The sequence below is a fragment of the Diabrotica virgifera genome, chromosome 5, assembly GCF_917563875.1.
Source record: "Diabrotica virgifera virgifera chromosome 5, PGI_DIABVI_V3a".
In the NCBI taxonomy this organism is placed as follows: domain Eukaryota; kingdom Metazoa; phylum Arthropoda; class Insecta; order Coleoptera; family Chrysomelidae; genus Diabrotica; species Diabrotica virgifera.
The window spans coordinates 143,812,352-143,838,336 of record NC_065447.1 but is presented as its reverse complement, the minus strand read 5'-3'; the positions used below and the strand labels follow the sequence as shown (position 1 = coordinate 143,838,336).

The 25,985-nt window shown below is 32.0% G+C and overlaps 1 protein-coding gene and 1 long non-coding RNA gene across 2 annotated transcripts in view; both read left to right on the top strand.

Annotated features, from left to right (window-relative positions):
- The window catches only part of LOC126884461 (alkyldihydroxyacetonephosphate synthase), a 146,654-nt gene extending 145,390 nt beyond the window's left edge, over nt 1-1,264 (top strand). Inside the window, exon 9 of the mRNA XM_050650395.1 lies at nt 907-1,264. Coding sequence (XP_050506352.1) covers nt 907-1,105 — 199 coding nt within the window. The 3' untranslated portion in view covers nt 1,106-1,264. The remainder of the gene's footprint in view (nt 1-906) is intronic.
- A 16,511-nt stretch (nt 1,265-17,775) lies between these two features.
- On the top strand, nt 17,776-20,755 carry LOC114332068 (uncharacterized). The gene is made up of 3 exons (XR_007698050.1): nt 17,776-18,448; nt 19,174-19,331; nt 20,575-20,755. It is a non-coding gene; the product is annotated as an uncharacterized LOC114332068 (long non-coding RNA).
- Nucleotides 20,756-25,985: the final 5,230 nt, after the last annotated feature.

The window sequence follows — 25,985 nt, the reverse complement described above, 5'->3', positions numbered from 1 at the left end:
TATACGTCATGTGGGAATATACACAAACTAAACGTTTACACCATAAACTTTTTGACATTTCGTTTATTCATATGAATTTAATCAAATTATTAGTTTGATTTTTGTCGAATTACAATACAACAAAATATAGAGTAAGAAAACGATATATTAGATGAAGATTTGTAGAAAGTTTGTTCGTAATCAGATTATGTAAATTAAAGCATTGCCTACTAATAGGTAACTACATTTTTTTTTTCATTTTCCAAATAGACAGGTATGAAGATAATTTTTTATTGGAATGCAACTGAAACATTTAGAATTACGTACCTGCGGCTTTTCAAAACTATTTAAAAACTCACTATTATTATAAATTTGATTTTATTTCTGTCCTCACAACAATAAATACTAATACAGTTGAACCCGCTTATTGGAATAGCCTTCGTGCCAATCAAAAGTATTCATATAACCGGGATATTCTAATAACCGATCATTGGTGGCTAGTAGAAACGTTTCGGGACCTCAAATTTCTATTCCTTAAAGCGGGATCTTCGTTTAACAAGTATTCTAATAAGCGGGTTCGACTGTATATACAATATTTTTGTTTACCGATAACCTCCATATTGAACAATTATTGACAGATCATTTCAAGACCCAATCAGAGCCCGTATAACGACTAATACCATACTGTCGGTGTGCGCATGCGCGCAGATTAATAAAGTTTCACCCTCAATGAAATCGCGCCTAAAGAAGTATAACTACAATATACATTTTTAAACAGTTTTATGATTGCTACGTTTTTATATACCTTATAATCTATTGAATTTAACTATATTTAAAAATTAGTAAACATCCCTATTGCATATCGGTCATGTAATATGGTTTTGACTATATAGAAATATTGTAAAAAGTATGTGCTTTACTTTTTAGGTTAGAAACAAGAGCCAGGGATGAAATAGTAGCTAGCGGAGGTAGTATTTCTCATCATCACGGTGTAGGCAAACTTCGACAAAAATGGTATCCGTCCACAGTTTCTGACGTCGGAGTAGGTCTCTATCTGGCAGCTAAAAATGAACTGGATCCTAAGAATATTTTTGCCACTAACAACCTAGTACAATCCAAGTTGTAATTTATTCATTAGTTACAAAAGAAACGATTATGTGAAATAGAAACCAGTGCAGCGTAAAACCAGTGAAGGTTTTTCTTTTAGTATTTTTGTATTGTAAAAACTTTAGTGCTACTGAACTAAACGTTAAGTGCTTTTTAACTTAATAGACCAGGGCGCATCTATAAAAATATTAGTACATTTGGACGTTGAGAGGTGACTCAAATTTTTCTGCAGAAATTGCTTGAAAATAACTCAAATAATAATATTTGAGTTATCCTCCCTCTCAAATAGGTCCGGAACATTGTGTAAATAATCAAAATATCAAAAAATGAAGGAAAAATTCGATTTTTTTCTTCGTTTTTTGATTATAACTTTAAAAGTATTCATTTTCGAGAAAAGTTGTACTGACATAAAAGTTGCGTAATTAAATTTCCTACAATACCTATAAAATTGGTTAAAAGTTTAAAAAATAGTCACCCTTGTTGCAAAATAGCAATAATTGCGAAAAAAACATACAAAAACAAGTATTCGCATTTTACGTTTTTCAACCAGTTATGCTACACTAAGGACCTTCATATTTCACCCAGAAAAACTTTATGATACAATAAAACAATACTGTAAATTTCATTAAGATCGGTTCAATAGATTTTGCAAAATAAATTTTGCAATCCAGCTTTCGCAAAAAAAATTCATTTTTTCAAAATGTTACAGGACTAAAAATAAAGCAGATAGCAAGTTGAAATTTTTTTGCGTATAGAAGTGTACTGTACCTTTCATTTGCAATTTGCAAAATTAAAATCAATTATTAATTAATTGGTACTACGCGCAGGACAGCGGATAGTTTGCTCTGATTGGGCATTCTAATGACCTTTGATAATGATTGATGCATTTTAATTTTTATTACATTTCGATATAAATAAATAAATTTGTTTATTGCAAAATAAAAACACATACTCTATCCTTTGAAATAACACTTTTTTAGCAAAAACTTTTTTTGTTCATATATTCTAACTTAGATAGTAAAAGTTTATTATTTTTAAACATATGCAATTGTTTAAACAATATTTCACAAACAATAATAAAATTAGTTTGATTTTTGTGGAATTAAAATATGTATTAAAATACAACAAAATATAGAGTAAGAAAATAATATATTAGATAAAGATTGGAAGAAATTTTGGTGGAAATCAACTTGTGTGAATCGAACACCGCTGTCCGTAGCACCAAAAATCAATGTTTATTTAAAAAAATTCCTGATGCCGTGGTAATTAATCGATTTTAATTTTGCAAATTGCAAATGAAAGGTACAGTACACTTCTATAAGCAAAAAAAATTCAACTTGCTATCTGCTTTATTTTCAGCCCTACAACATTAAAAAAAATGATTTTTTTTTTGCAAAAGCTGGATTGCAAAATTTATTTTGCAAAATCTATTAAACCTATCTTAATGAAATTTACAGTGTTGTTTTACTATATCATCAGGTTTTTCTGGGTAAAATATGAAGGTCCTATGTTAAGCATAAATGGTTGAAAAACGTAAAATGCAAATACTTTTTTTTGTATGTTTTTTTCGCAATTATTGCCATTTTTCAACAAGGGTGACTATTTTTTAAATTTTTAACCAACTCTATATTGTAGCAAATTTAATTACGCAACTTTTATGTTAATACAACTTTTCTCAGAAATGGACAGTTCCAAAGTTATAATCAAAAAACCAATAAAAAAATCGAATTTTTCCTTCATATTTTGACATTTTGATTATTTAAACAATGTTCCGGACCATTTTGAGTGGGAGGATAACTCAAATATTATTATTTGAGCTATTTTCAAGCCATTTCTGCAAAAAAATTTGAGTCACCTCTCGTCCATCTCAAAACAGATGCGTCCTGGACTACAAGTCAAAATTTCCAAGATCACTTTTTTATTATCACCCTTATGTATTCTAGTTTTTTATTGCATCACTATTTGTAAACTATTCTTTATTTATGCCAGAACTGAATATCAATAATGAACCAGTTGAGAAAAATCAAAATTAAATATGAATTCCCATATGATCCACCATCAACAATTTTAATGTTCTCCGACCGTAATAATATTTCATACAAGTCAAGAAATTCCCGAGTTTATTAAACAAAGAACAAGAAAGTAACACTTTACCTTTTCGAGTCTGGATCCGACTACAGTTTGTTATTCAGCTCAGTTTTGGGCTACGTCTACACCCTTTGTATTTTCGAGCCATAAATCATCGAGGGTGCACTGTGATTAGCAAAGTCTGCGTACTCTCAGGTGATCCACATTCTGTATTTCTCAGCTTTCACAGTCGTTATCTGTCCTTATGCCCCATTTAATGGGGTTCTATTTTACAGGGCAACGCCGCACAGTGGTGAATTTTGCCGAAAACCTGGCCAAAATGCAAAAATTTAATATATACAGTGGAACTTGCTTATAGCGTCATTGAAGGGTCCAGTAAAAAAATGACGCTATATCAGAGTGACGCTATACAAGAGGTAAAAAAAAATGAGATTTTAACGAGGCAAAATTTTATTACAGGATTATTGCTGCATTTAGGATAAAAAAAATAAGAAATAAAACCTATCATGTATAGGTATAAAACTTACATTTTATGAAAAAGTTCTCTAATGCTGAAAAATGTCAATTATTTTCTTCTGCACAACCCTTTCCGAAAAATAAAGTTTGGCAAACCGGAAACCCATTGCACTTTATCCTTCATAAAATAAAAAAAAATGACAACCGTCATTAAAATTTTATGACGCTATAGACGAGGGTTACCTTATTTTTAGCCGATAAAACCGGGTTTTTAATAATGTTATTGAATAGGTTTTGGCCGGACCTATTAAAAATTGACGTTACAACCGAGATGACGTAACTACCGAGGCCGTAATATCAAGTTCCACTGTATTCCGAGAAATTTTATATGAATCTTGCTCTGTAGGTTTCTGAGGATCATAAACGGCCATTGAGGATAGAACAATACAAGCATATCACATTTTTATTAGTGTAAAGTTGGGATTGAACGAAAGCGGACCGAATAAAATTAAAGTGTGTTATACAATTGAGGCATTGTTAGGTTTTCATTTAAAACTATAGACGTGTATTATTTTGTTATTTTATAGTGGGTGCTATTTCTGGAGGTAAGAGGAGTATTTCAATATACTTTTTAGATTCTTTTTTCTAACATAAACTTTATTTACAACATATTTACAAAATGATGGCAAGAATGTTCAATCGTTTTCTGTTTACCAAATTTTAAAATGGGAAAAGTAAAAAAGTCAGCTTTGGTCAGTAAAGATTTTTTGCTTAATAAATAACTCAATATGTATATAAATATTCCTCAAGAAATCATGTGCAACAAGTTGCAAACTTAGCGGAATTCTTAATTTAAAAAAACTGTAACATGCTGGAGAATTTCTACATTAAATGACTTTAATGTTATGGTCAGTTAATGAAGTAAGAAAGTAAGTAAAAAAATACAGTAAATTTACAGTTTTTTTTACTCAAGAACCGCCGTTTTTTGTTATTTTTCTTACTTTCTTCTTCTTTTTTTTAATCTTTAAGTCCTTTTACCTTTATGTATAGGTCTATCTTTTTGCTTTCTTATTTTTATATTTTTTAATAATTTTGATCGTGTGTCGTGGAAGTCCAAAAATTTTGCCTTTTTTTTAAATAAAATGCATAAACGATACTTTATATTAAGATGTCAAAAATAGGAAGGTCAACTCATTAATACATCTTATAATTGTTTTGTAAATGGATCCGATTAATTATAATTATTACCTACCAATGTGTGGCTTCTTAACACAAAGTTTCGTTTATGCATTTCATTTTTATATAATTAAAATTTTTGGCTCACACGACCAAAATTATTAAAAAATATAAAAGTAAGGAAGCAAAAACATAGGATTATACATAAGAGTAAAAGGATTTAAAGATTAAGAAAAAGAAGAAGAAATCAAAATAAATAATTAAAAACGGCGGCTCTTGTGTAAAAAAACTGTAAATTTACTGGATCAGATGCTTCATATTTTGTTCTTACTTTATTAACTGACCATATAACATTAAAGTCTCTTAATGTACAAATTCTCCAGCATGTTATATTTTTTTAAAATGAAAAATTCCGCTAAGGATGCACCTGGCTGCAGATGATTTTTTGAGGAACACTTATATACATTTTGAATTATTTATTAAGCAAAATATCTTTGCTGGGAAAAGTAGACTTTTTTACTTTTCCCTTTTTAAAACTTGGAAAACTTAAAACGACTGAAAATTCTTGCCAATATGTTGTAAATAAAGTCTATTTTACGAAAACAATAAGTCTAAAAAGTATATTAAAATACTCCACTTACTTCCAGACATAGCATCCACTATAAACTAATAAAATAATACACGTTTATAGTTCTAAATGAAAACCAAACAATGCCCCAATATTATTGTATAACACACTTAATTTTTATTTGGTCCGCTGTCGTTCAAATCACAACTTTACGCTAATATAAATATATGATCTCATATGCGCCCATACCCATGGGCACGGCCACGGCCCCCTAGCTTTTCTGTTGCTTTAAGCTATAATATATTATCATCCAAAGTATATAAAATGTAATGTGCCACATCTTCACGTCTGGTCCCTCCCCTAAAAAATTTTTAGATGGGCGCCCATGCATGATCTGCTTGTATTGTTCTACCCTTAACGGCCGTTTATGATTCTCAAATGCCCACAGAGCAAGATTCATATAAAATTTCTCGGGGTATACCATTAAACTTAAATTTTTACATTTTGACCAGGTTTTCGGCGAAATTCACCACTGTGCGCTGGTGCGTATACGGTTGAGTATCCACCAGGTTTTCCCGTCCAGGTTCATTACATTAGGTGGTTCTGGGTGTGTGGGAACAGTTTGGAAGATTCGACGCTGACGTTTCTCATAAACATTTTCCTTGATATTAAGCCGGCTGGTTCCTGGCGGTTCGTCAAACTCGTATAACTGGTGCCTTTAGATATAGATGAGTAGATTTCATACTTTCGGTAGTTATTCTACAGGTTTCATTTAATGCAGTGGTGACTTGTTGGGCGCGTCTAGATATAGTTCACACGGGGCAGACATATTCCCCTGCTAAGAAACACAAAGCCTTAACTGTTGACTTTAAGATTCGTGGGTTTGTACCCTGTTTGCTTACCACAAGTTTCTGGAGAAAGTTGTTTCTCGTAGTAACCTTTTGTATTGTACTATGACATTAAAATTTATAAACAAAATGTATAAACATTCTCAATTTCTTTGCAACAAGAAAATGCAGCAGCTGCATAATACTTTGGTCAAATCTGAGAGTACAGGAAGAGTCTATACCGGTTTCGGGGGTTGTTTCCCCCTCATCAGTAGTCCCATATCCTCTTCTCTCAGATTCTTTCACGTACCACACTTTGGGCCTTTCCGAATTGCAAAGAAAGAAATGTCACGGATGAACTAGGGTCATCTACAGAAAAACAAAGTAAGTTATCAATCGAAGTAGCACAGAAAACGACAATAAATATCGTCTCCATACCACCAGATTAACAACAGGTGGAATACTTTCTTTGGTTACACCCCCTGAGATTTTCAAAATTTATAAATCATACAGGATGCCGAGGAAATTAAGATGAGAGAATTTTAAATAATTCACAACTCATCTGCTCAGCGTGGTAAAAGCTCCAACAAGAAAGATTCCTTAATACTCAAACAAAAGAGTAAATGAATTAAAAATGTATAAACATTCTCAATTTCTTTGCAACACAGTTGTGAATTCTGAATTATTTAAAATTCTCTCATCTTAATTTCCTCGGCATCCTGTATGATTTATAAATTTTAAAAATCTCAGGAGGTGTAACCAAAGAAAGTATTCCACCTGTTGTCAATCTATGGTATGGAAACGATATTTATTGTCGTTTTCTGTGCTACTTCGATTGATAACTTACTTTGTTTTTCGGTAGATGGCCCTAGTTCATCCGTGACATTTCTTTCTTTGCAATTCGGAAAGGCCCAAAGTGTGGTACGTGGAAGAATCTGAGAGAAGAGGATATGGGACTACTGATGAGGGGGAAACAACCCCCGAAACCGGTATAGACTCTTCCTGTACTCTCAGGTTTGACCATAGTATTATACAGCTGCTGCATTTTCGTGTTGCAAAGAAATTGAGAATGTTTATACATTTTTAATTCATTTACTCTTTTGTTGAGTACTAAGGAATCTTTCTTGTTGGAGCTTTTACCACGCTGAGCAGATGAGTTGTGAATTATTTAAAATTCTCTCATCTTAATTTCTTCGGCATCCTGTATGATTTATAAATTTTGAAAATCTCAGGAGGTGTAACCAAAGAAAGTATTCCACCTGTTGTCAATCTGGTGGTATGGAGACGATATTTATTGTCGTTTTCTGTGCTACTTCGATTGATAACTTACTTTGTTTTTCTGTAGATGGCCCTAGTTCATCCGTGACATTTCTTTCTTTGCAATTCGGTAAAGCCCAAAGTGTGGTACGTGGAAGAATCTGAGAGAAGAGGATATGGGACTACTGATGAGGGGGAAACGACCCCCGAAATCGGTATAGACTCTTCCTGTACTCTCAGATTTGACCATAGTATTATGCAGCTGCTGCATTCTCGTGTTGCAAAGAAATTGAGAATGTTTATACATTTTAATTCATTTACTCTTTTGTTGAGTACTAAGGAATCTTTCTTGTTAGAGCTTTTACCACGCTGAGCAGATGAGTTGTGAATTATTTAAAATTCTCTCATCTTAATTTCTTCGGCATCCTGTATGATTTATAAATTTTGAAAATCTCAGGAGGTGTAACCAAAGAAAGTATTCCACCTGTTGTCAATCTGGTGGTATGGAGACGATATTTATTGTCGTTTTCTGTGCTACTTCGATTGATAACTTACTTTGTTTTTCTGTAGATGGCCCTAGTTCATCCGTGACATTTCTTTCTTTGCAATTCGGTAAAGCCCAAAGTGTGGTACGTGGAAGAATCTGAGAGAAGAGGATATGGGACTACTGATGAGGGGGAAACGACCCCCGAAATCGGTATAGACTCTTCCTGTATTCTCAGATTTGACCATAGTATTATGCAGCTGCTGCATTCTCGTGTTGCAAAGAAATTGAGAATGTTTATACATTTTTAATTCATTTACTCTTTTGTTGAGTACTAAGGAATCTTTCTTGTTGGAGCTTTTACCACGCTGAGCAGATGAGTTGTGAATTATTTAAAATTCTCTCATCTTAATTTCTTCGGCATCCTGTATGATTTATAAATTTTGAAAATCTCAGGAGGTGTAACCAAAGAAAGTATTCCACCTGTTGTCAATCTGGTGGTATGGAGACGATATTTATTGTCGTTTTCTGTGCTACTTCGATTGATAACTTACTTTGTTTTTCTGTAGATGGCCCTAGTTCATCCGTGACATTTCTTTCTTTGCAATTCGGTAAAGCCCAAAGTGTGGTACGTGGAAGAATCTGAGAGAAGAGGATATGGGACTACTGATGAGGGGGAAACGACCCCCGAAATCGGTATAGACCCTTCCTGTACTCTCAGATTTGACCATAGTATTATGCAGCTGCTGCATTCTCGTGTTGCAAAGAAATTGAGAATGTTTATACATTTTTAATTCATTTACTCTTTTGTTTGAGTATTAAGGAATATTTCTTGTTGGAGCTTTTACCACGCTGAGCAGATGAGTTGTGAATTATTTAAAATTCTCTCATCTTAATTTCCTCGGCATCCTGTATGATTTATAAATTTTGAAAATCTCAGGAGGTGTAACCAAAGAAATTATTCCACCTGTTGTCAATCTGGTGGTATCGGAACTATATTTATTGTCGTTTTCTGTGCTACTTCGATTGATAACTTACGTTTTTTTATTTCTTTAAAATTTATATGTTAGTGACCGGTGACCGGTCTAGTATGACTCTAACATATTTAGGCCTGTCAGTTGTTCCAGGTCTTGGCCCTCCCAAGATACATTCAGTCTTACAATGAGCCGGATAATTAAGATGGAATACACATACTTGGGTTTTAGTAGTGTTTGGTTTTAATCAGTTTTATTTGTAGTAAATTGACATCATGTTTAAAGCCTCTTCTATTCTCAACTTTAAGATGCTCTACTCTTGATATATCCGGTGGCAGGGTACTGTGCACCAGTGTGGCTAAATAGCAGGCATACCCACCTGGTCGACACTCAACTAAACCGTGCTATGCGTATGATAACAGGCACAATTAAGCCCACCCCTACAATGTGGCTACCTACCCTTAGTAATATAGCACCACCCAACCTACGCCGCGAACATTCATTGGTTAAAGAATATAACAAAATAACGGACAGTCGCCAGCTTCTAGTCCACAATGACATCCCCGATATTCTTGGAAACCGTCTCCGATCCAGGTTACCCCTTCTAAAATCTGCTCAAGCGCTGCAGCAATCCAACTTTGACTTAAGGTACTAGTACACTTTAGAAGACCAAAAATAATAATTTTTTTCAAGATTTTTTCTCAGAACCCTTATTAGAAATGAACACAAAACTTTTTACATATTAATATGTAACTCTGAGTACAAAAAAATATATATTTTTTCATTTATGCACATACACTAATATTGCAGAGGGCGCAAAAGTCGAGGCCTCGAAAATGATGGCGGACAATTAATCTCAGGATTGGGATATCTGAAACAAAAAAATCGTACTGCATTTGAAAAAGGAGGGTTTCTTACGTGACAAGTTACCACAATTTGACCAAAAATTAAAAAAATAATATTTTTTAACCATGGAAAACTGAAGAAAAACGAGTGATTTTTCGACATTTTTTCAAATTTCCGTAAAATCTTTTCTTTGCGGAATTTTTCACTAAAGGTAGTAAACTGTCACGTAAGAAACCTTCCTTTTTCAAATGCCGTACGATTTTTTTGTTTCAAAGAGCCCAATACTGAGATTAATTGTCCGTCATCGGAACTACTTTTTTTCGATGCCTCTACTTTAGCGCCCTCTACAATATTAGTGTACGTGCATAAAAGAAAAAAGATATATTTTTGTATTCTCCAAGAGTTAGATATTAATATGTAAAAAGTTTGATGTTCATTTCTAATAAAGGTTCTGAGAAAAAAAATCTTGAAAAAATGCTTATTTTTGGTCTTCTAAAGTGTACTAGTACCTTAAATACCCGATGGAGAGAAGATTGGGAAAGTAAGACAGATCCGCATTACCATAGTCTACCGGACGTCATAGAAAAACCTGGCGAATTTGAACGTCCCCGTAAGATTTGGGAACAAACTGTGGCTGCGTCGCTGCGAGTGTCACTGCGGCGCTGCAAGACAGACGATCAAACACATAGTTCAGGACTGCCCACGCAGAGCATACACAGATGGCCCTATATACTTTGTAATGGCAATCGAAGGGTCAATCGAATATATAAAAAACTGGACATCTGTTTGTGATGCATTGTATAATGCATAACTTTAAATAATTACCTATTTTGTGATGTAAGCAATACGCTAAATAATAAATTTATTTTTGTATGACTTTTTCTCTTTTACGGCAATAGCAAGGTCGTCAGCGTAAACAAATCTCTCATGGGGTGCGTTGGCTGGTCGTCGGTATAGATGTTAAATAGGGACGGCGCCAGAACGCTTCCTTGAGGTAGGCCATTTTTTTTGAGTTCTCCATCTGCTTCTTTTTCCATTTAGCACAACGTGGAAGCGTCTATTACACAATAGTGATCTAATGATCTTTAGCAGGTCGTAGTCAAGCACAGTGATATAGATGTTAGTTAGCAAGATGCTGTGGTTTATTGTATCTTATGCCGCTGTCTAACGGCTACCCCCATTATCTCTTTCTAAGTTCAGTACTTGGCATGTGTACGATTTACCTGGCCCGAAGCCTGCTTGCTGTGGGATTAGTTTTGCATCTAATTTTCCTAGCTGCGATTCAAAATGGGGCGTTCATACAGTTTATACTATACAGGTGGCATAGCAGAGATATCGGACGGTAGCTACTCGGTAGTTCAGGATCCTTTCCGGCTGTAACTGGCGTAAACAAGTAGGGTTTATTGCCCATCATTTGGTAGATATAACATCCCTCTAGAATAATATGTGCTTTTGAAAATTGTTGTTTATTTCCTAGCTTTATTCTATTGAAATCTCCATATACGTCAAATATTTGGACACGATAAAATTATCTGACTGATTTGTTTTTTAGTTTGTTGAATATTAAATTAAAATTAAAGTAAATTAAATTGAATAGTACTATTCAAATTACGGTCGGCTCTCCGTCTATCGACAAAACCTGGTTAATAATAATGTATTATTGCATTCCTTCCTAAATAACTATACACGTCGTATGGTGGTCCCGTTTCCGATGTCAAATTAGCTCCCTCTTTATCACTCTCTCCCATTTAAAAGAATAACTTTTAAATCAGTGTTAAATAAATGTGTTCATTTATTCAAAATTCTGCCGCTGTGAAACATTATGCTTCACGTTTTATTATCAAAAAGTGTTTTTTAAAAAATGTTTATAATTATTCAAAACAAACGTTTTTCATTAATTCATTATTGATGTCTTCATTTATAGACATTTTAATGATTTCTATTATAATGATTAAGTGGCACATTGATCACGTTTATTGGTTTTTTTCTTTGGCCTTTTGCTTATACAGGGTGTACAAAAACTCTCCTGGCAAACGAAGACCGGAGATTTCTCAGATAATTTGAAGACAATTTAACCCAAAATGCTTAAATTAAACCCAGAAAGAATTCTTTCTAAATTCATATTATTTGACACACGTCGTATAAAATTAACAAACTTGAATAACTGATGGTTGCATCTTAAGGTTTAGACCATGCACAGATTTTTATGAAGAATAACTTTTTTTCCTAAAATTAATAATAAAAGAGTTATTACATGTATAATAAATAAAAATGATGTTCGGAATCGGTAATTTAGGAAAATTTCAGAAATTTTTTTTTTAAGTAGAAGGCTATTATTGCATATTTGAATATGGTTTTTAATTACAAATAACTTTTCATAATAAAATTTTTTGATATTTTGAAATATAAAGGTAGTTTGCTCTTGAGCGAAATTCATATTTATTGACATACCTCGTATACTGTTGACAAAATTTGATATCTGATGATTGCATCTTATGTTTTAGACTATGCAGAGCAATTTATAAAGAATGACTTTTTTTCATAAAATTGATATTAAAAAAGTTTCCCATATGGTTCCAAGTTACGCAGACACCCTGTATATGTCGGCCTTTGACGGTAATACATAAATACTATATTGAACTAATACGTCGCTAAAGAGTTTTAAAAACAACTTTTGTTTAGATAATGACAGATTAAAAATCTAAAAATTAAAGGAATAACGCAGAAAATACAAAAAATCGCTGATAATAATATAGTCGGTTCGCTAAACTCAGACACAACTGGCTAGTGATTTTAGTAGGTATTTTTTTGTTTTTTGCCAAAATTGGCAAAATTACTAACTATTTAGTAATTATTAACTATTTAGTATAGTCGGTTAGCTAAACTCAGACACAACTGGCTAGTGATTTTAGTAGGTAATTTTTTTTTTTGCCAATTTTGCCAAAATTGGCAAAATTACTAACTATTTAGTAATTATTTTTTTGCCAATTTTATCAAATTGACAAAATTACTTACTAAAATCACTAGCCAGTTGCGTCTGAGTTTAGCGAACCAACTATAATTATTTTTTGCCAATTTTACCAAACTGTCAAAATTTTATAAATGTCAGTGTCAAAATTTGGTAACAGTGGAGTAAACTTGCCCGAGGTTGGACCAATTACAAACAAGCTTTATGGCGCGGGAAATTTGAATTACTCCTCTTGGTTTAAAAACAGACTATAGAGCTCTTTGAAGATGGCGCCTTGTAAATAGTTTTTTTTTAATATTTCCAGAACGCTTCTATTTAGAAAAACGAAAAGTGGTACAACTATTTATCTTATAATAGGGATAAATCGATTTCATACCTTAACTTCATACTTTAACTTTTAAGCATTTTTAACATTGTTTAAACTAATTACAAGGCGCCATCTTCAATGAACTTTAGCTCCCTTAGGAAGCATTTTCGGACTAGGTGAATTGGGTTAAATTGTCTTAAAATGATTTGTGGAATCTCCCGTCTTCGTTTGTCAGGAGAGTTTATGGACACCCTATGTATCACGTTACGACAAGGGCCATACAAGTTTGTACTTATTTGTAACGAAATATGCATTCATGATAATTTCACAGAAAAAATAGAATCCTTCAGAGCTATCATCTACATTTCTTTATACCATGGACGTATAAACACACTGTGTTTATACGTCCATGCTTTATACCAATGTTAAATGTTGATATCCGCAGTATTTATCATTATTTGTTATACTATACTTTAATTTGTTGTAGTTACCTGTTTTGATTTTTGTAGATTTTTAATTACTAACCCTAATATTTAAGAAGCAGATTTTATTTTAGACACAACTATTCAAAACTAATAATTATTTCTTAATAATCTTCATAACCTGAATTCCGTCATTTAGACACATTTTTTATATAAAAAAATAGAAACAAAATATTTTATATAAAACCCTGGACATGATTGATACATATCTACTCCACTTTGACACAACGACTTAATATAAAATGGTAATATTTCAATTACAATAACTTTATCATTTTGGGCGTATGATATCTTTTGATACAGATTTTCATTATGACACAGATTTTTAACTAATAGAATCGGGGGTGACCTTCTGCAACGAAGGTGGCACATGAGCAATGTTTAGTCAAATGCATACGCTGTGACAGTTCACAATATTTAGACAAACTGACAATTTTCAAGAATAAATATTTTTAAGAAAATATCTGAAGACGATAGGGATGTTAAAAATTTAAACTCAAATTCATAATTATTATTGTAGTATCCAAATAGAAATGTATCAACAAAATAATAAATTTTAATATATTTTTTTTATTGTGAATGATTCATAGAAAAAATAATGTATACCACTCGCATTTAATTGCCATTATGATGCTCGTATTCGATACGATATTCGCTGCTACGGGGCTCATGTGGTATACCTCATACTCGCAACATAATGATTATCATTAAATGCGTGTTGCCTAATACAGTGATAAGTGCGCTAATAACCGGAAAAACAATACGTTATGAAATAAACAGAGATAAAACTAGTAGAGGTGGAAAATTATCAATAGAAACCTATAAGTTTTCATTCTATTGATAGTTTCCCACCTTTCGTAGACGTATCGGAGTTAAACTGTCGCAGGTTAAGTTTATAAAACTTATAAAAATAACTCATTATTGTTCTGAATAGTTGTTTCTGTGTCAAGTTTATGTTGAATGTGATAGATTTTGTAGTTACCTTTTTTTACCAAATTTCATTATTTCATAATCTATATAATACAGCTCGAATAATAAGGCTAATTTTTAAATAAAGTTCCATATGAACGGTTCATTAAATAACCTGCCAATGAAATTAATTCTCGGAATATTATGTTACCATTAGGAATATTTTTTGTAGAAAAATATTAATTTTAGTATTGTGTAGTTCTGTGTGAATACCAATTTGCAATTTAAAATAAAAAACTGCGTAACAGTAAAATTCTTTTATTATTCCTGATTAGGACAAATGCCCTTGGAAAATTTTATTTATTATTTTTATTGATATTTACTGTCTTAGTGCCCTGTAGGCATTTGTCCTTTAGTTCATTCCCTCATGGTAAAATATTACAAAACCTCCAAATTTTAAAGAACCGCTTGGATTGACACGAAATTTTGCATGCACATAGCTAACATATATATCAAAGAAAAAAAGTGATATTGTGCCGATGCGTACTTTTGCCCTGGCGGTGAGTTCTGCCCCTTCTTGGGGGTGAATAAAAATACGTTCAAAGTAACGGAGATGGATAAATTGACTAATTCTAAGAAACGTATGTTCTATAGAGTTTTTTCACTAAGTCAATACTTTTTTCAACAAAAACACATGTTTTTAGACGGTTCTTTGCAAATAACTCAAAAGTAAGTATTACACAAGTAATAACTCGAAAGAAATATTTCTAGTAAAAATAAGCTTAAAAAAAGTGAAAAATCTGGTGAATGTATGAAGTCTACAGACCCAGTAGAAGCAGAGCTGTAGGTAATGTGAAAAGGTAGATTTTTATTCATCAAATTCCAAATCGAATATTTCAACGTAAAATAACCAAAAAAATCAAGCACTTTTCGGGAAAAACTAATTACAATAATTTTAGTATTTAAAAAAGCTTTATTTTTGTTTTTTTTTAAGTTTTAACATCAAAGGTAAGTAAGAATTTGTCTGTCTATAATCTAAGTTCCATGTCAGCTAATATATTTTTTGTTTCAACAATTTTTTTAAATTTTGGATCCTGTTGGGGAGAATTTCTCATTTTCCACCCATCGATATCCGCCACTGGTTCTCTCGAAAATTGTAGGAAATCGCAATTGCAACAATTTCAGTCCTTACACTTTTTGTCGAAAAGTTGAAAATGGCGGGGATATTGAACAAAAACAATTACTTTAAAACCAATCAGGTCTTACGCTAGCGCCTTTACCACATACGTAGTACCTCAAATATTGATTTTAGCAAAAAAATGAAAGAGATCAAAATAGTTTGAAATACAATTCTCTCTATTTTTGTCGTAAAACTAACAATAAACGTGATAATTCAATAATAACTTTCACTATTTCCCTCGTAACTCGGAAAATATCGACCGCGTGAAAAAAAATGTAATATAATAAATTATAGAAAATCGTATTTTCAACAATTTCAGTTATCACACTCTTTGTAGAAAAGTCGAAAATGGCGGAGATATTGTGCAAAAACGATTCTCGTTTAAAATCAAGATGGCGGCTAAAGCAACGGCGGAATTCAGTCGCGATTTTAAATTTACACTACTATATTGACCCCACCCTATACATTATAAAAAAAAATTGAAGGCATTCGGGGGAGTGCCGACAGAAGTAAAAACTTCTTGCGAAGCAAGCGCCTGCGGGTACACACTCTATCCCTCCTCCAACCATTATAACTTCGGTCGAACTTATACTCAACAGGGAACTTGCATAAAATTTTAAATTCGAAAAAATGTTATAAATCACAACAGAACATAATTTAGAACCTGTATCAAAGATAAAAAAGTTAAGATTGTCTTTCGTTTGGCCCCTAAAGGCGACTAAAAATTCAACTTATACCAGCCACCCCAAAACGCGTCGTGACGTCACGCCGTTGTATGTTTACATTCTGCACCAATTGTATATATAATTTTAAATTAGACATTATAAACGTCAGTAAAAAATACAGTTATGTGACGTTAAAAGTGTTTTTGATCGTTTGAACTATTCATAGAAAATTTGTACTTTTACAAAATGGTTTTATTTTCAATAGTAAACCTTCTTTCCTTTCCTTCAAAAACTGTATCAAACTCCAATCTCAACAAACTGGTATATATTATTACAACGACATACGATAAATGTCATTAGAATATAAATATTTTTCCTTTATTTCCCGACGACGAGCTGGTCAAATACCCAAGTAGGTTTTAGGCCAATAAACTAAAGAAGGAGAAGAAGAATATACCTACACACCAGACGAATAACGCTGTGTCTAGGTACACGCTAACGTGTACGCAAATAAAAAAGTTAGAGTGTCAGAGTGTTGGAATTTGTTTAATCGCGTTGTTTACACTTTAATTTTAATATTGATTAGTAAAGAGATTTCTTATTTTTTATTTGTTTAGTGTTTGTTTTTAAATTAACTATGCAGTGTGGACAATTATTTAGTTGTTTTAATGAGTTTAACAGCATGAAAAAGTTAAGAGACTATAAATTAATATATATTTTTTTAGTTTGATAAGTGAAATAGTATTACCGTCCAAAATTAAAATAAAAGGAAGACCTAAAGCTTTCACAATAATAATTAACTTGTTCTGAAGCTATTCCTTGTGGCATTTTTGTCATCAACTATTCTAAATGGGAACTAAGCCACAATTTAACTAAAAAATGATTTTATTAACGTTTCGACGTCTAAATCGGACGTCGTTGTCAAAATACAAAATATTATTAAATTAAACAAAAATGTTGTTGCTTAGTAAAAAATTGTTTCTAATAATTTATTTAATCTGACTAATTTTTGTATTTTGACAATGACATCCGATTTGGACGTCGAAACGTTAATAAAATCATTTTTTTAGTTAAATTGTGGCTTATTTACCATTTAGAATAGTTGATTATAATAATTAACTTAGGTTTAAAAATTATTTTAACAATATTTTGTACGTGTCATGTCAACTAAATACATATATTTATTTTGCTAACCTAAATATATACTTTTATATATACATTGATTTATTACAATTAAGTTTGAAATATCTGAACAGTTCTGCTTTCCTTCCCTTAACAAATATTTTTCTATCAAACAAACACTAAACATATCAAAATAGCATCTGCCAAAATATAGTCGCTGCGCACGCTAAATAATGACGTCACCGGCTTGATGAAGTTTAACCCTAACAACACACAACATTCCAGGAATGTACTACCAAAGTTCTATCAATATTTGAATGTCCTGGACATTTAGGGAACATTCGGTGAACATCTGTTTAAATTATTCCTGGAATGTTACCATAAGACATTCTGTGAACATACTACCAATGTTCCTATATTTTAAGTTGCGAAATAATACATACGTGTAACAGATACAACATTACTTATAACATACCAGACAAACTAAGTGACACTTTAGGCCTACAGTGCAATAATATGTCAAATTTAAAGAGTTTCCCAAGTTCAATTAATACAATATTATAAACATACAAATGTAATAAAAATTATTGTTCGCGAATATTCAATTTGGAATGCGATTTTGTTAATAAAAAAAATACTTATAACTTATGCAAAACCCAAGAAAGGCATTTATATTTATTTCTTTTGCGTTCATTTTCAAATTCGCCGTGCATATATTTTTGTGCATGGCGCTTGAGAGGGCATCACGTGACTAAAAACGACCAACCAACGACCTCGCTTCGGCCATCTTGGCATCTTCATCTTGGCCACCTTGCTTTGCCGTGGGTGGATCGTTGTTTGTATTATTTGTGCTTTTTAAGAATATTTTTTTAATTCGGATACTTTTATAATAGCTTTAATAGTATTATTAACATAGTGAATAAAATGGTGTCCTGTTTTTAACGCAGTTGGAGTAGCAGAAACAAATGTAGATAAAAAAATCTGCCGGAATAATGTTTCAATTATGACAGAAGCTCCAAACAAATGACTGTGAATGAAAAGCCCTATTAAAAGGTTAGTATGCAAATATGTAAACGAAGGCATGCCCTGTATTTCAGAAAATAAATTAATACTATTAATACCCTAATAATACTATTCATAAAAAATCTTTTAAGTAACCTAGATATAACAAAGTGAATAAAAGGCATAAATCAGAAGAATTATTATTTTATTTTATAAGTTAATAATTGGTCATATCCATTTATTATTTTAATAATAATTGTGAATAAGCCACAAACTTCGCTTATTCCTAACTAAAATAGTAAATAGAGATAATAACAATAGGATTTGTAAAACTAAAGTAATTCTTTTTGCGTTTTTGCTAATGTATGCCTTTATAAATAGGATGGTAGACCACACACTATAATATGCAGTACCAACTAATGAATACACAGAATATTATAGTCGATTTGCTAAACTCAGTCTCAGTACTACTGAGTCTCAGACACAACTGGCTAGTGATTTTAGTAAATAATTTTGCCAATTTGGTAAAATTGGCAAAAAAAAAATAATAACTAAATAGTTAATAATTACTGTAATTTTGGCAAAATTGGCCAAAAACAAAAAAAATTACCTACTAAAATCACTAGCCAGTTGTGTCAGAGTTTGGGGAACGGACTATACTAATAAACAATTTCTAAGCTGTTTTATAATATTTTGTGAGTCCATTAATCATATTTTTTATTTAAAACTAAAATTTGTTAATAATGCTTAATAATGCATATATTTTGTATTTTTAGCTTTCCAGAAGATCCTGCGAAGAAGACATGAAGTATAGATCAGATTTATTAATAGAGGAGTATGTTCAAAACACTTTTTAGAAAAAGATATTGACAGAACTTCACTTTCATCTGTTCGTTTAAGAGACTGTGCTGTTCCAATAGCTTATGTCACACAGGTATATGCATTTTTTTTCTTGGTTTTAACATCTTTAAACGCGAAATACGCAATAGCTTATCGAATTGATGCCATGTTATTTTTCTTTATTAAGGTCTTTGTTTATTATTGTGTATGTGTATTAACAACAGAAACATCTTTGGTTATTCTTTATTTTATTTTATATTTTGTCATCAAGTGTTCAGTCAATGTATGTAGTTTTCTTATGTACACCTTTATGGGTTTATACCTGGTGGATGTATATTTCAATAAATAAATAAATAAATAACCTAATTAATAATACAGTCTGTACAATATAGATACTGTTGTAATTCATTATCTACATCGGAGATCTAAGTTGACATTGTTGCCCAACTGCAAACAATTTTTGAATTCATTTTAAGTCAAATATATCACATAATTATTGCGAAGTAGATTATACAACAAAACAGATTAATATTCAATGTAAATAAATAAAAACATCAGAAATAGAAAACAAGAATTAAGGTATAATCTTATGTTACAGTTATTAAGGTACCAAGGGTATTATAAGAAGAATAACGCTTGAGGTCAATGGTGTTTTTAACAAGGGCCTGAGGGATATACGTTGACCGAAAGCGTTATTATTATAATAACTGTGGTGCCTTCAACGTTTAATGTCTGACTAAATTATTCTTTATATGCGAAAAATTTGAATGAATTTTGAATTGATTAGTTTTTAAATAAGTACATTTACCAGTAACAGTAGTAACATAATTGTGGTAACCATAGTTTTACTTAGGTTGATATTTGTCAACTTGACAGTATCTAAGTCGTTATTTAAATTTAATGCCCAAGGGCGTTATATCGTACTTAACAGACTTCGAAATGTCATTATTTGTCAAATAATGTACCAGTAGGACATTAAAGTAAATAATAAAAACAATAAATATAATGAATACTAAATACTTATTTGTTTGTGAAAAATCTATTTCTTTGTGGCTTTTTTGTAATTAACTATTCTAATGAGGAAATAAGCCACAATTTACTTGAAAAAATAATTTTATTAAGGTTTCTACTTCCACGTCGGATGTCGTTGTCAAAATACAAAATGTTCATTATTATTATTTTATTTATTAAATATTATTTATTATTTATTTAAATATTATTTAATATTTATTTTTTTATTATTATTATTTATGCGTATTATTACCTGTAAATAATATTTCTTCTGATTGTTAATTGTAAAGGATAGAAAAATTACCTTTTATTTTATTTTCTTTTAGAATCAGCTGAGAGAAGTGGTCTACAAAAAACCAGAAAGGAAACGGAATATGTGGCTACGAAAAGCAAAAGAAAGGTTTACAAAGCAAATGTGACACATTTTTTTATAATATTTAGGAATGTCAGTAAATTACATTAAAAAATGTATGTAAAGATTTTTTGCAATAAAAATGTTTATATTTATCAAGGATGTATTATTTGGTATGGCCACATATCGTCAGTGATGTGACAATACCTCCTATCTGTTTTTTTCAAGAGATTTGTAAGATAGACTAAAAACTTGTTTCGGCCACCTCCTGTTTTCATATATTTTTTGACTTGTTTTGCAGTAAATTCAACTATCTATTTACTACAAAAAAGTCAGAATACGTACGAAAACAGAAAGTGACCTTAAAAAATGTTTTTCGTCTCCTGCAAACCTCATGAAAAAACATATAGGAGGTATTGTCACATTACTGACGATATATTTCAGTGAATGTCTAAAAAATATACTGTGAATGTTCAAAGAACGTTCGTAGACATTCATGGAATGTTCTAACAAGACATTCAGTCTAAAAATATACTGTGAATGTCCAAAGAACATTCATGGAATGTTCCAACAAGACATTCAGTCTAAAAAATAGACTGTGAATGTCCAAAGAACATTCGTAGACATTCATGGAATGTTCCAACAGAACATTCTAAGAATATTTAAAATGCTGACACAGCACTTTCCTGGGACTTTCCAGGGACATTCGTGTGCATTTGGGGACATTCCAGGAATGTTTTCAATGTCCTGTGTGTACATTCTAGGAACATTCATGGAATGTTTTGTGTTATTAGGGAATTCGGGTGTACCTAACTTTTTTATTTGAGTACACGTTAACGTGTACCTAGACACAGCGAAATATAACCATAATAATAACTAATGTAAAACTATGTGACGTCACGGGTCGTTTGAACTATTTTATACCGTAGAAGACTTTAAATATGTATTTCTAAGTTATTACGAGTTTTTTACAGAGACCCGGACCGAAATGAAATAAAAGGTTCCGGTCCGGTTCCGGTTCTAGTAAAATTCAAAATTTTAGGTCCGGTCCGGTTCCGGTTTTGTTAAAATATTTCGATTCGGTTCTGACCAATTTTTTCGGTCCAAACCGGTTTTTCCGGTTCCTTCAAATGTTTCAATTTCACAGTCTGATAAAAAAGTAAATATACATCACAACCAACTCCAAAGATTTATCACCGATTATTATAAATTAGTGACCACTGATCAGTTGTAACAGTTAACAATAGATAGATTAATTTTATTATTTTAGAATTTGCTAAAACGGCATTTAGACAACTTCAGAAACATTTGTTGGCCGCAGTTAAAAGAAGAAATTATTATAACATAGTTTTTTATGGTTTTTGAGTTGATTTTAAAAATAATAAAAGATCTTGAAATGTATTTTTTATTTATTAACAAAAGTAGAAAACACTACAAAATTGTTTGCATTAACTTATAACAAAAACAAAAATAACAATATTGTAAGCAACAAAACCGAAAAAACCGATAAAACCGTTTAAAAATTAAGTGTTACGGTTCGGTTCCAAGAATTATATTTAATATCAAATAAGGGTTCAATTTCGGTTTTGGTCCACTAAAAAATATCGGTTTCGGTTCGGTTTTCTGTTTTTAGCGGTACGGTCCGGGTCCCTGGTTTTTTAAGCGTGACATTTTGGAAATCTCATTTTTAAACAAAACTGAACTTTATTATGTAATAAAAAAAATGTGCAAGTTCCCTATTCAACCTATTGTCTATAAATTAGTGATATCTCGCCGTGTCGCCATGCTTTTTCCCCATCCAAAGAGAAGTGCTATACCTATTATACACGCGTTGAGTGCGTCCTATACTATATATACATATACATAATACTTAAACATACAGAATTTATTTCGGCTAAGCGATGACGGTCACAAATTCAATGCTTTTCCCATCCAGAAAGTGCACAATATAGCAAAGAAGTTTTAACTTCAAAAACTAATTAGTTATAGTCATGGGAGTAAGGATATTGTAGCCCCTCATGCGCGTGCTTCGCAAGCTCCGTCGTGTACACACACACTCTATCCCTCATGCATCTCTCTAACCATCTTCGAGATAACCAACCTTCGAGACCTCAAAGTCTAAAATGTGACGTCACAATCCTTTTATTTTCTGCCGACCCATGATACTATAAATAAAGAGATAGTATTTTCCCGTAGCTCAAATACTTCCGAGTTCCCGCATTGATTAAGTAACTGGAGACCGGAAGTTGAATTTGAATTCTTGTTAAAGTTAAATGGGATTTGTATGCATTATGTGATGAAATTATTCAATTAGTAAAATAACATTAAACTTCAATGTATTCGAAAAGAATTTAGTGTCGAGATTCCAGTCAAAATAACTGTCAAAGATAAAATATAAAATACAACCGCGAACAATTCAAAGTAATCGGACATTACGAATGATTACGAACCATTACGAACTTGCCGGTCTCCAGTTACGTCACGACTTCCGGATGTGCAATATATTATCTTGTTATTTATAGTATCATGTGCCGACACACTAAACGTCATCTGAAATCGTTGCTAGTAAGTAGGCTAGTTTCAATCTGATTTTGTTAAGCAAAGCATAGGTTATTTTAAATAAAATTAGAAGTTTCGGTATGTGGATATTTGTATTTTTTTACATCATAGCACCATTTACATGTTTTAACCTTATTTTTAGTTACATTTTTTAAATGAAATTAGAAGTTTCGCTTTGTGGGTATTTATTTACCCATAACGTGAAAAATCGTCTTGTGTGCTCGACAGTCTTCATAGTTTCGCATTGTAGGTCTTAGTAGTGCCCGAAACGCGATGTGAGAAATAAACAAAATTCACAACGCGTTGTGGGTAAAAATTTCGGTCAATGGCCGAATTCGGTTATTGACTACAACATTTACAAAGTTCACATTTTTTCAAAATATATTTAGGCCCTCTATTTAACACCTCGTCAGTGTTGCCACATCTAATACGACGGCCTGCTCAAATAAAGACAGCTATCTCGATACGAGTTCTTTTCCTTGGTTGATATTACACGCGGAGTAAGAATTGAAAAGAATATTCTTCTATTGTGTAAACATAAATTGAAACTGGCGCGACTAAGGCCACAACCACAGAATAGGGAACAAATATTCTGTGCCACAACATCCACGCATATAAAATCCACAGTATTTAGCTAGCATAGAGAGAGTGTCATTCAGAGCGAAGTGACGACACCATCTTTTTTATTTGGATTAGTGCTGTTTCACTCTTACGCATAGTAAAGCTGCTACAGTTGTCCTCCTCTTCCGTGCCTATATTCACACTGTATGTCATCATAGATTTTCGATACAATGTGTTAGAAAGAGATGCAGCAAACCAGTCCATGAGATCTTGTCACAGCATAGAAAACGCAACAGCAGTGACACACTAGTAGGCGGGAAAAGTTCGCGCATTATTACTGCGCAGATCGTCGGCCACTTTGTGCGTAGTACCAGACAGTGTAGAGAATCGACAGTGTTGCCGATTTGTACATAATTATCAGGTTTACTTAACTTTTATGACATTCATATTTTTTAACATAATTTTATACGTAATCTTTTGCATAAATTCCAAAAATTATTCAAAAAGAATCTCTTACGGGTAATAAAGTTAGTGCAATAACTGATACTGCAGCAATGCAGAAATAAAAAAAAATCACATTTTCTCAGATATCGTTGTCTGTCGACGTTTAAATGCGACCGGTGAGCAAGCAAATATTAAATTAGTGTTAGCAAAAGTGAGTTACTCCTTTCAAACAGACAAAAAATGTTAATGTAAATGAGGAAATATTATTTGAAAGCGTTCTAGATGTAGTTTTATTATAGTATAATATATTACATATAATTTTGTTACAAGTATTTTTGAATTAACAAGTTGAATAAAATAACTTTTTTCTTAATGCATTTTTATTACCCTTAATCTACCGAGATAAAAAATTTTAACATAATTTTTGGCAAAATCTGACCATTTTAGCAGTGGCTTAATATAATTTCATTAACGTCCGGTTTCATAATCAGTTAAAGTGGACTTTAAGTTTTAAGTTGGTACCCTTGTCAATGCAATTCATATGGGTAAATGTCAACGTTAAAGTGAACTTTAGTTAATGTTCACTTTAAGTTGATTATGAAACAGGGCTTTAATGAAATCGGCAACACTGATGAACCAACACATCACATCACCACTGAGATGTACTACGCGAAAAATGGCGACCCTGTACTTTTCAACTTCAAAGGCGGCATCAGGGAGTGTCCTTGCTGGTTTCGTTTATTATGCTGTGATCAGCGTTGCCAGGTCCAAAAAATTTATTTCCCCAAATTGTGTTTTAAAAGTTGCCAGATTTTCAACAGAATTCCCTAGATTTATAAGGTTTGTTCCAACTCGATACAAAACCGTTCTTGAATCGTTACGCGCATGCGCAATAACGAAAATTTATGCGCAGTTACACATTTTTCGTTACTGCGCATACTCGTAACCGTTCAAGAACGGTTTTGTTTAGGGAACCCCAGGGAATATCATTGTTCGCGGTAGTCACAATGGACCGTGATAGTCGTGACGTCAAATCAATGTTGGCTATTCTGAATGGTTTCCAAACAAAGCAGAAATTCACACATTGTTTTTGTTTTGGTTTTTATAATTGGAATATATTGCTTGTAGGATGTTTAATTTTTACAAAATGATAATGTGTTGGGTACCCGTGACTGTAATCAATGCTCATAGTATATTTCTCACCACATTTCCAAATAGGACTGGTTAAAAACCTGAAGAAACACAGTAAGTACTATGTAGTGTGTAAATCCTTGATTTTGTGTAAAGACATTTATAAAATTAAAAGCAATATGATTGATATGACTAACAAACATTGTGTCTTTAGAAAAAATGTGCAGATGATTGTTAAAACAAAATAAAATTAAAAATGATTACAAAAATCACGTGTATAATCCATTGACAGTTGCTTTGTTTGGTATTTTTATATCAATATTTGGAAACCTTTTTGACGTTTTGACGTCACACATCACGGTCCATTCACCAAACTGTATTGAGTGTGGCCTGTATGTGGAATCAGTCACTACGATCTTGTCGTTGTAAAAGATTTAATATTCACATAATTACTGGACTTTCTAAAATAACTATTTTTTTACTAAATTTAGGTAATAATATATTTTAGCCAGTTTGATTTCCCCAGATATTAGTCATTTTAAAAAAGTTTTTCCCCAGTCCCCAAAGTTTATCAATTTTCCCCAGACCTGGCATCCCTGGCTGTGATCTTGTCGTCAGGAAGCATGGAAGGTAGGCTCCCTCTATGTTAATATGATAAAATCGTAAAATCGCCTTAATCCTTAAAACCAT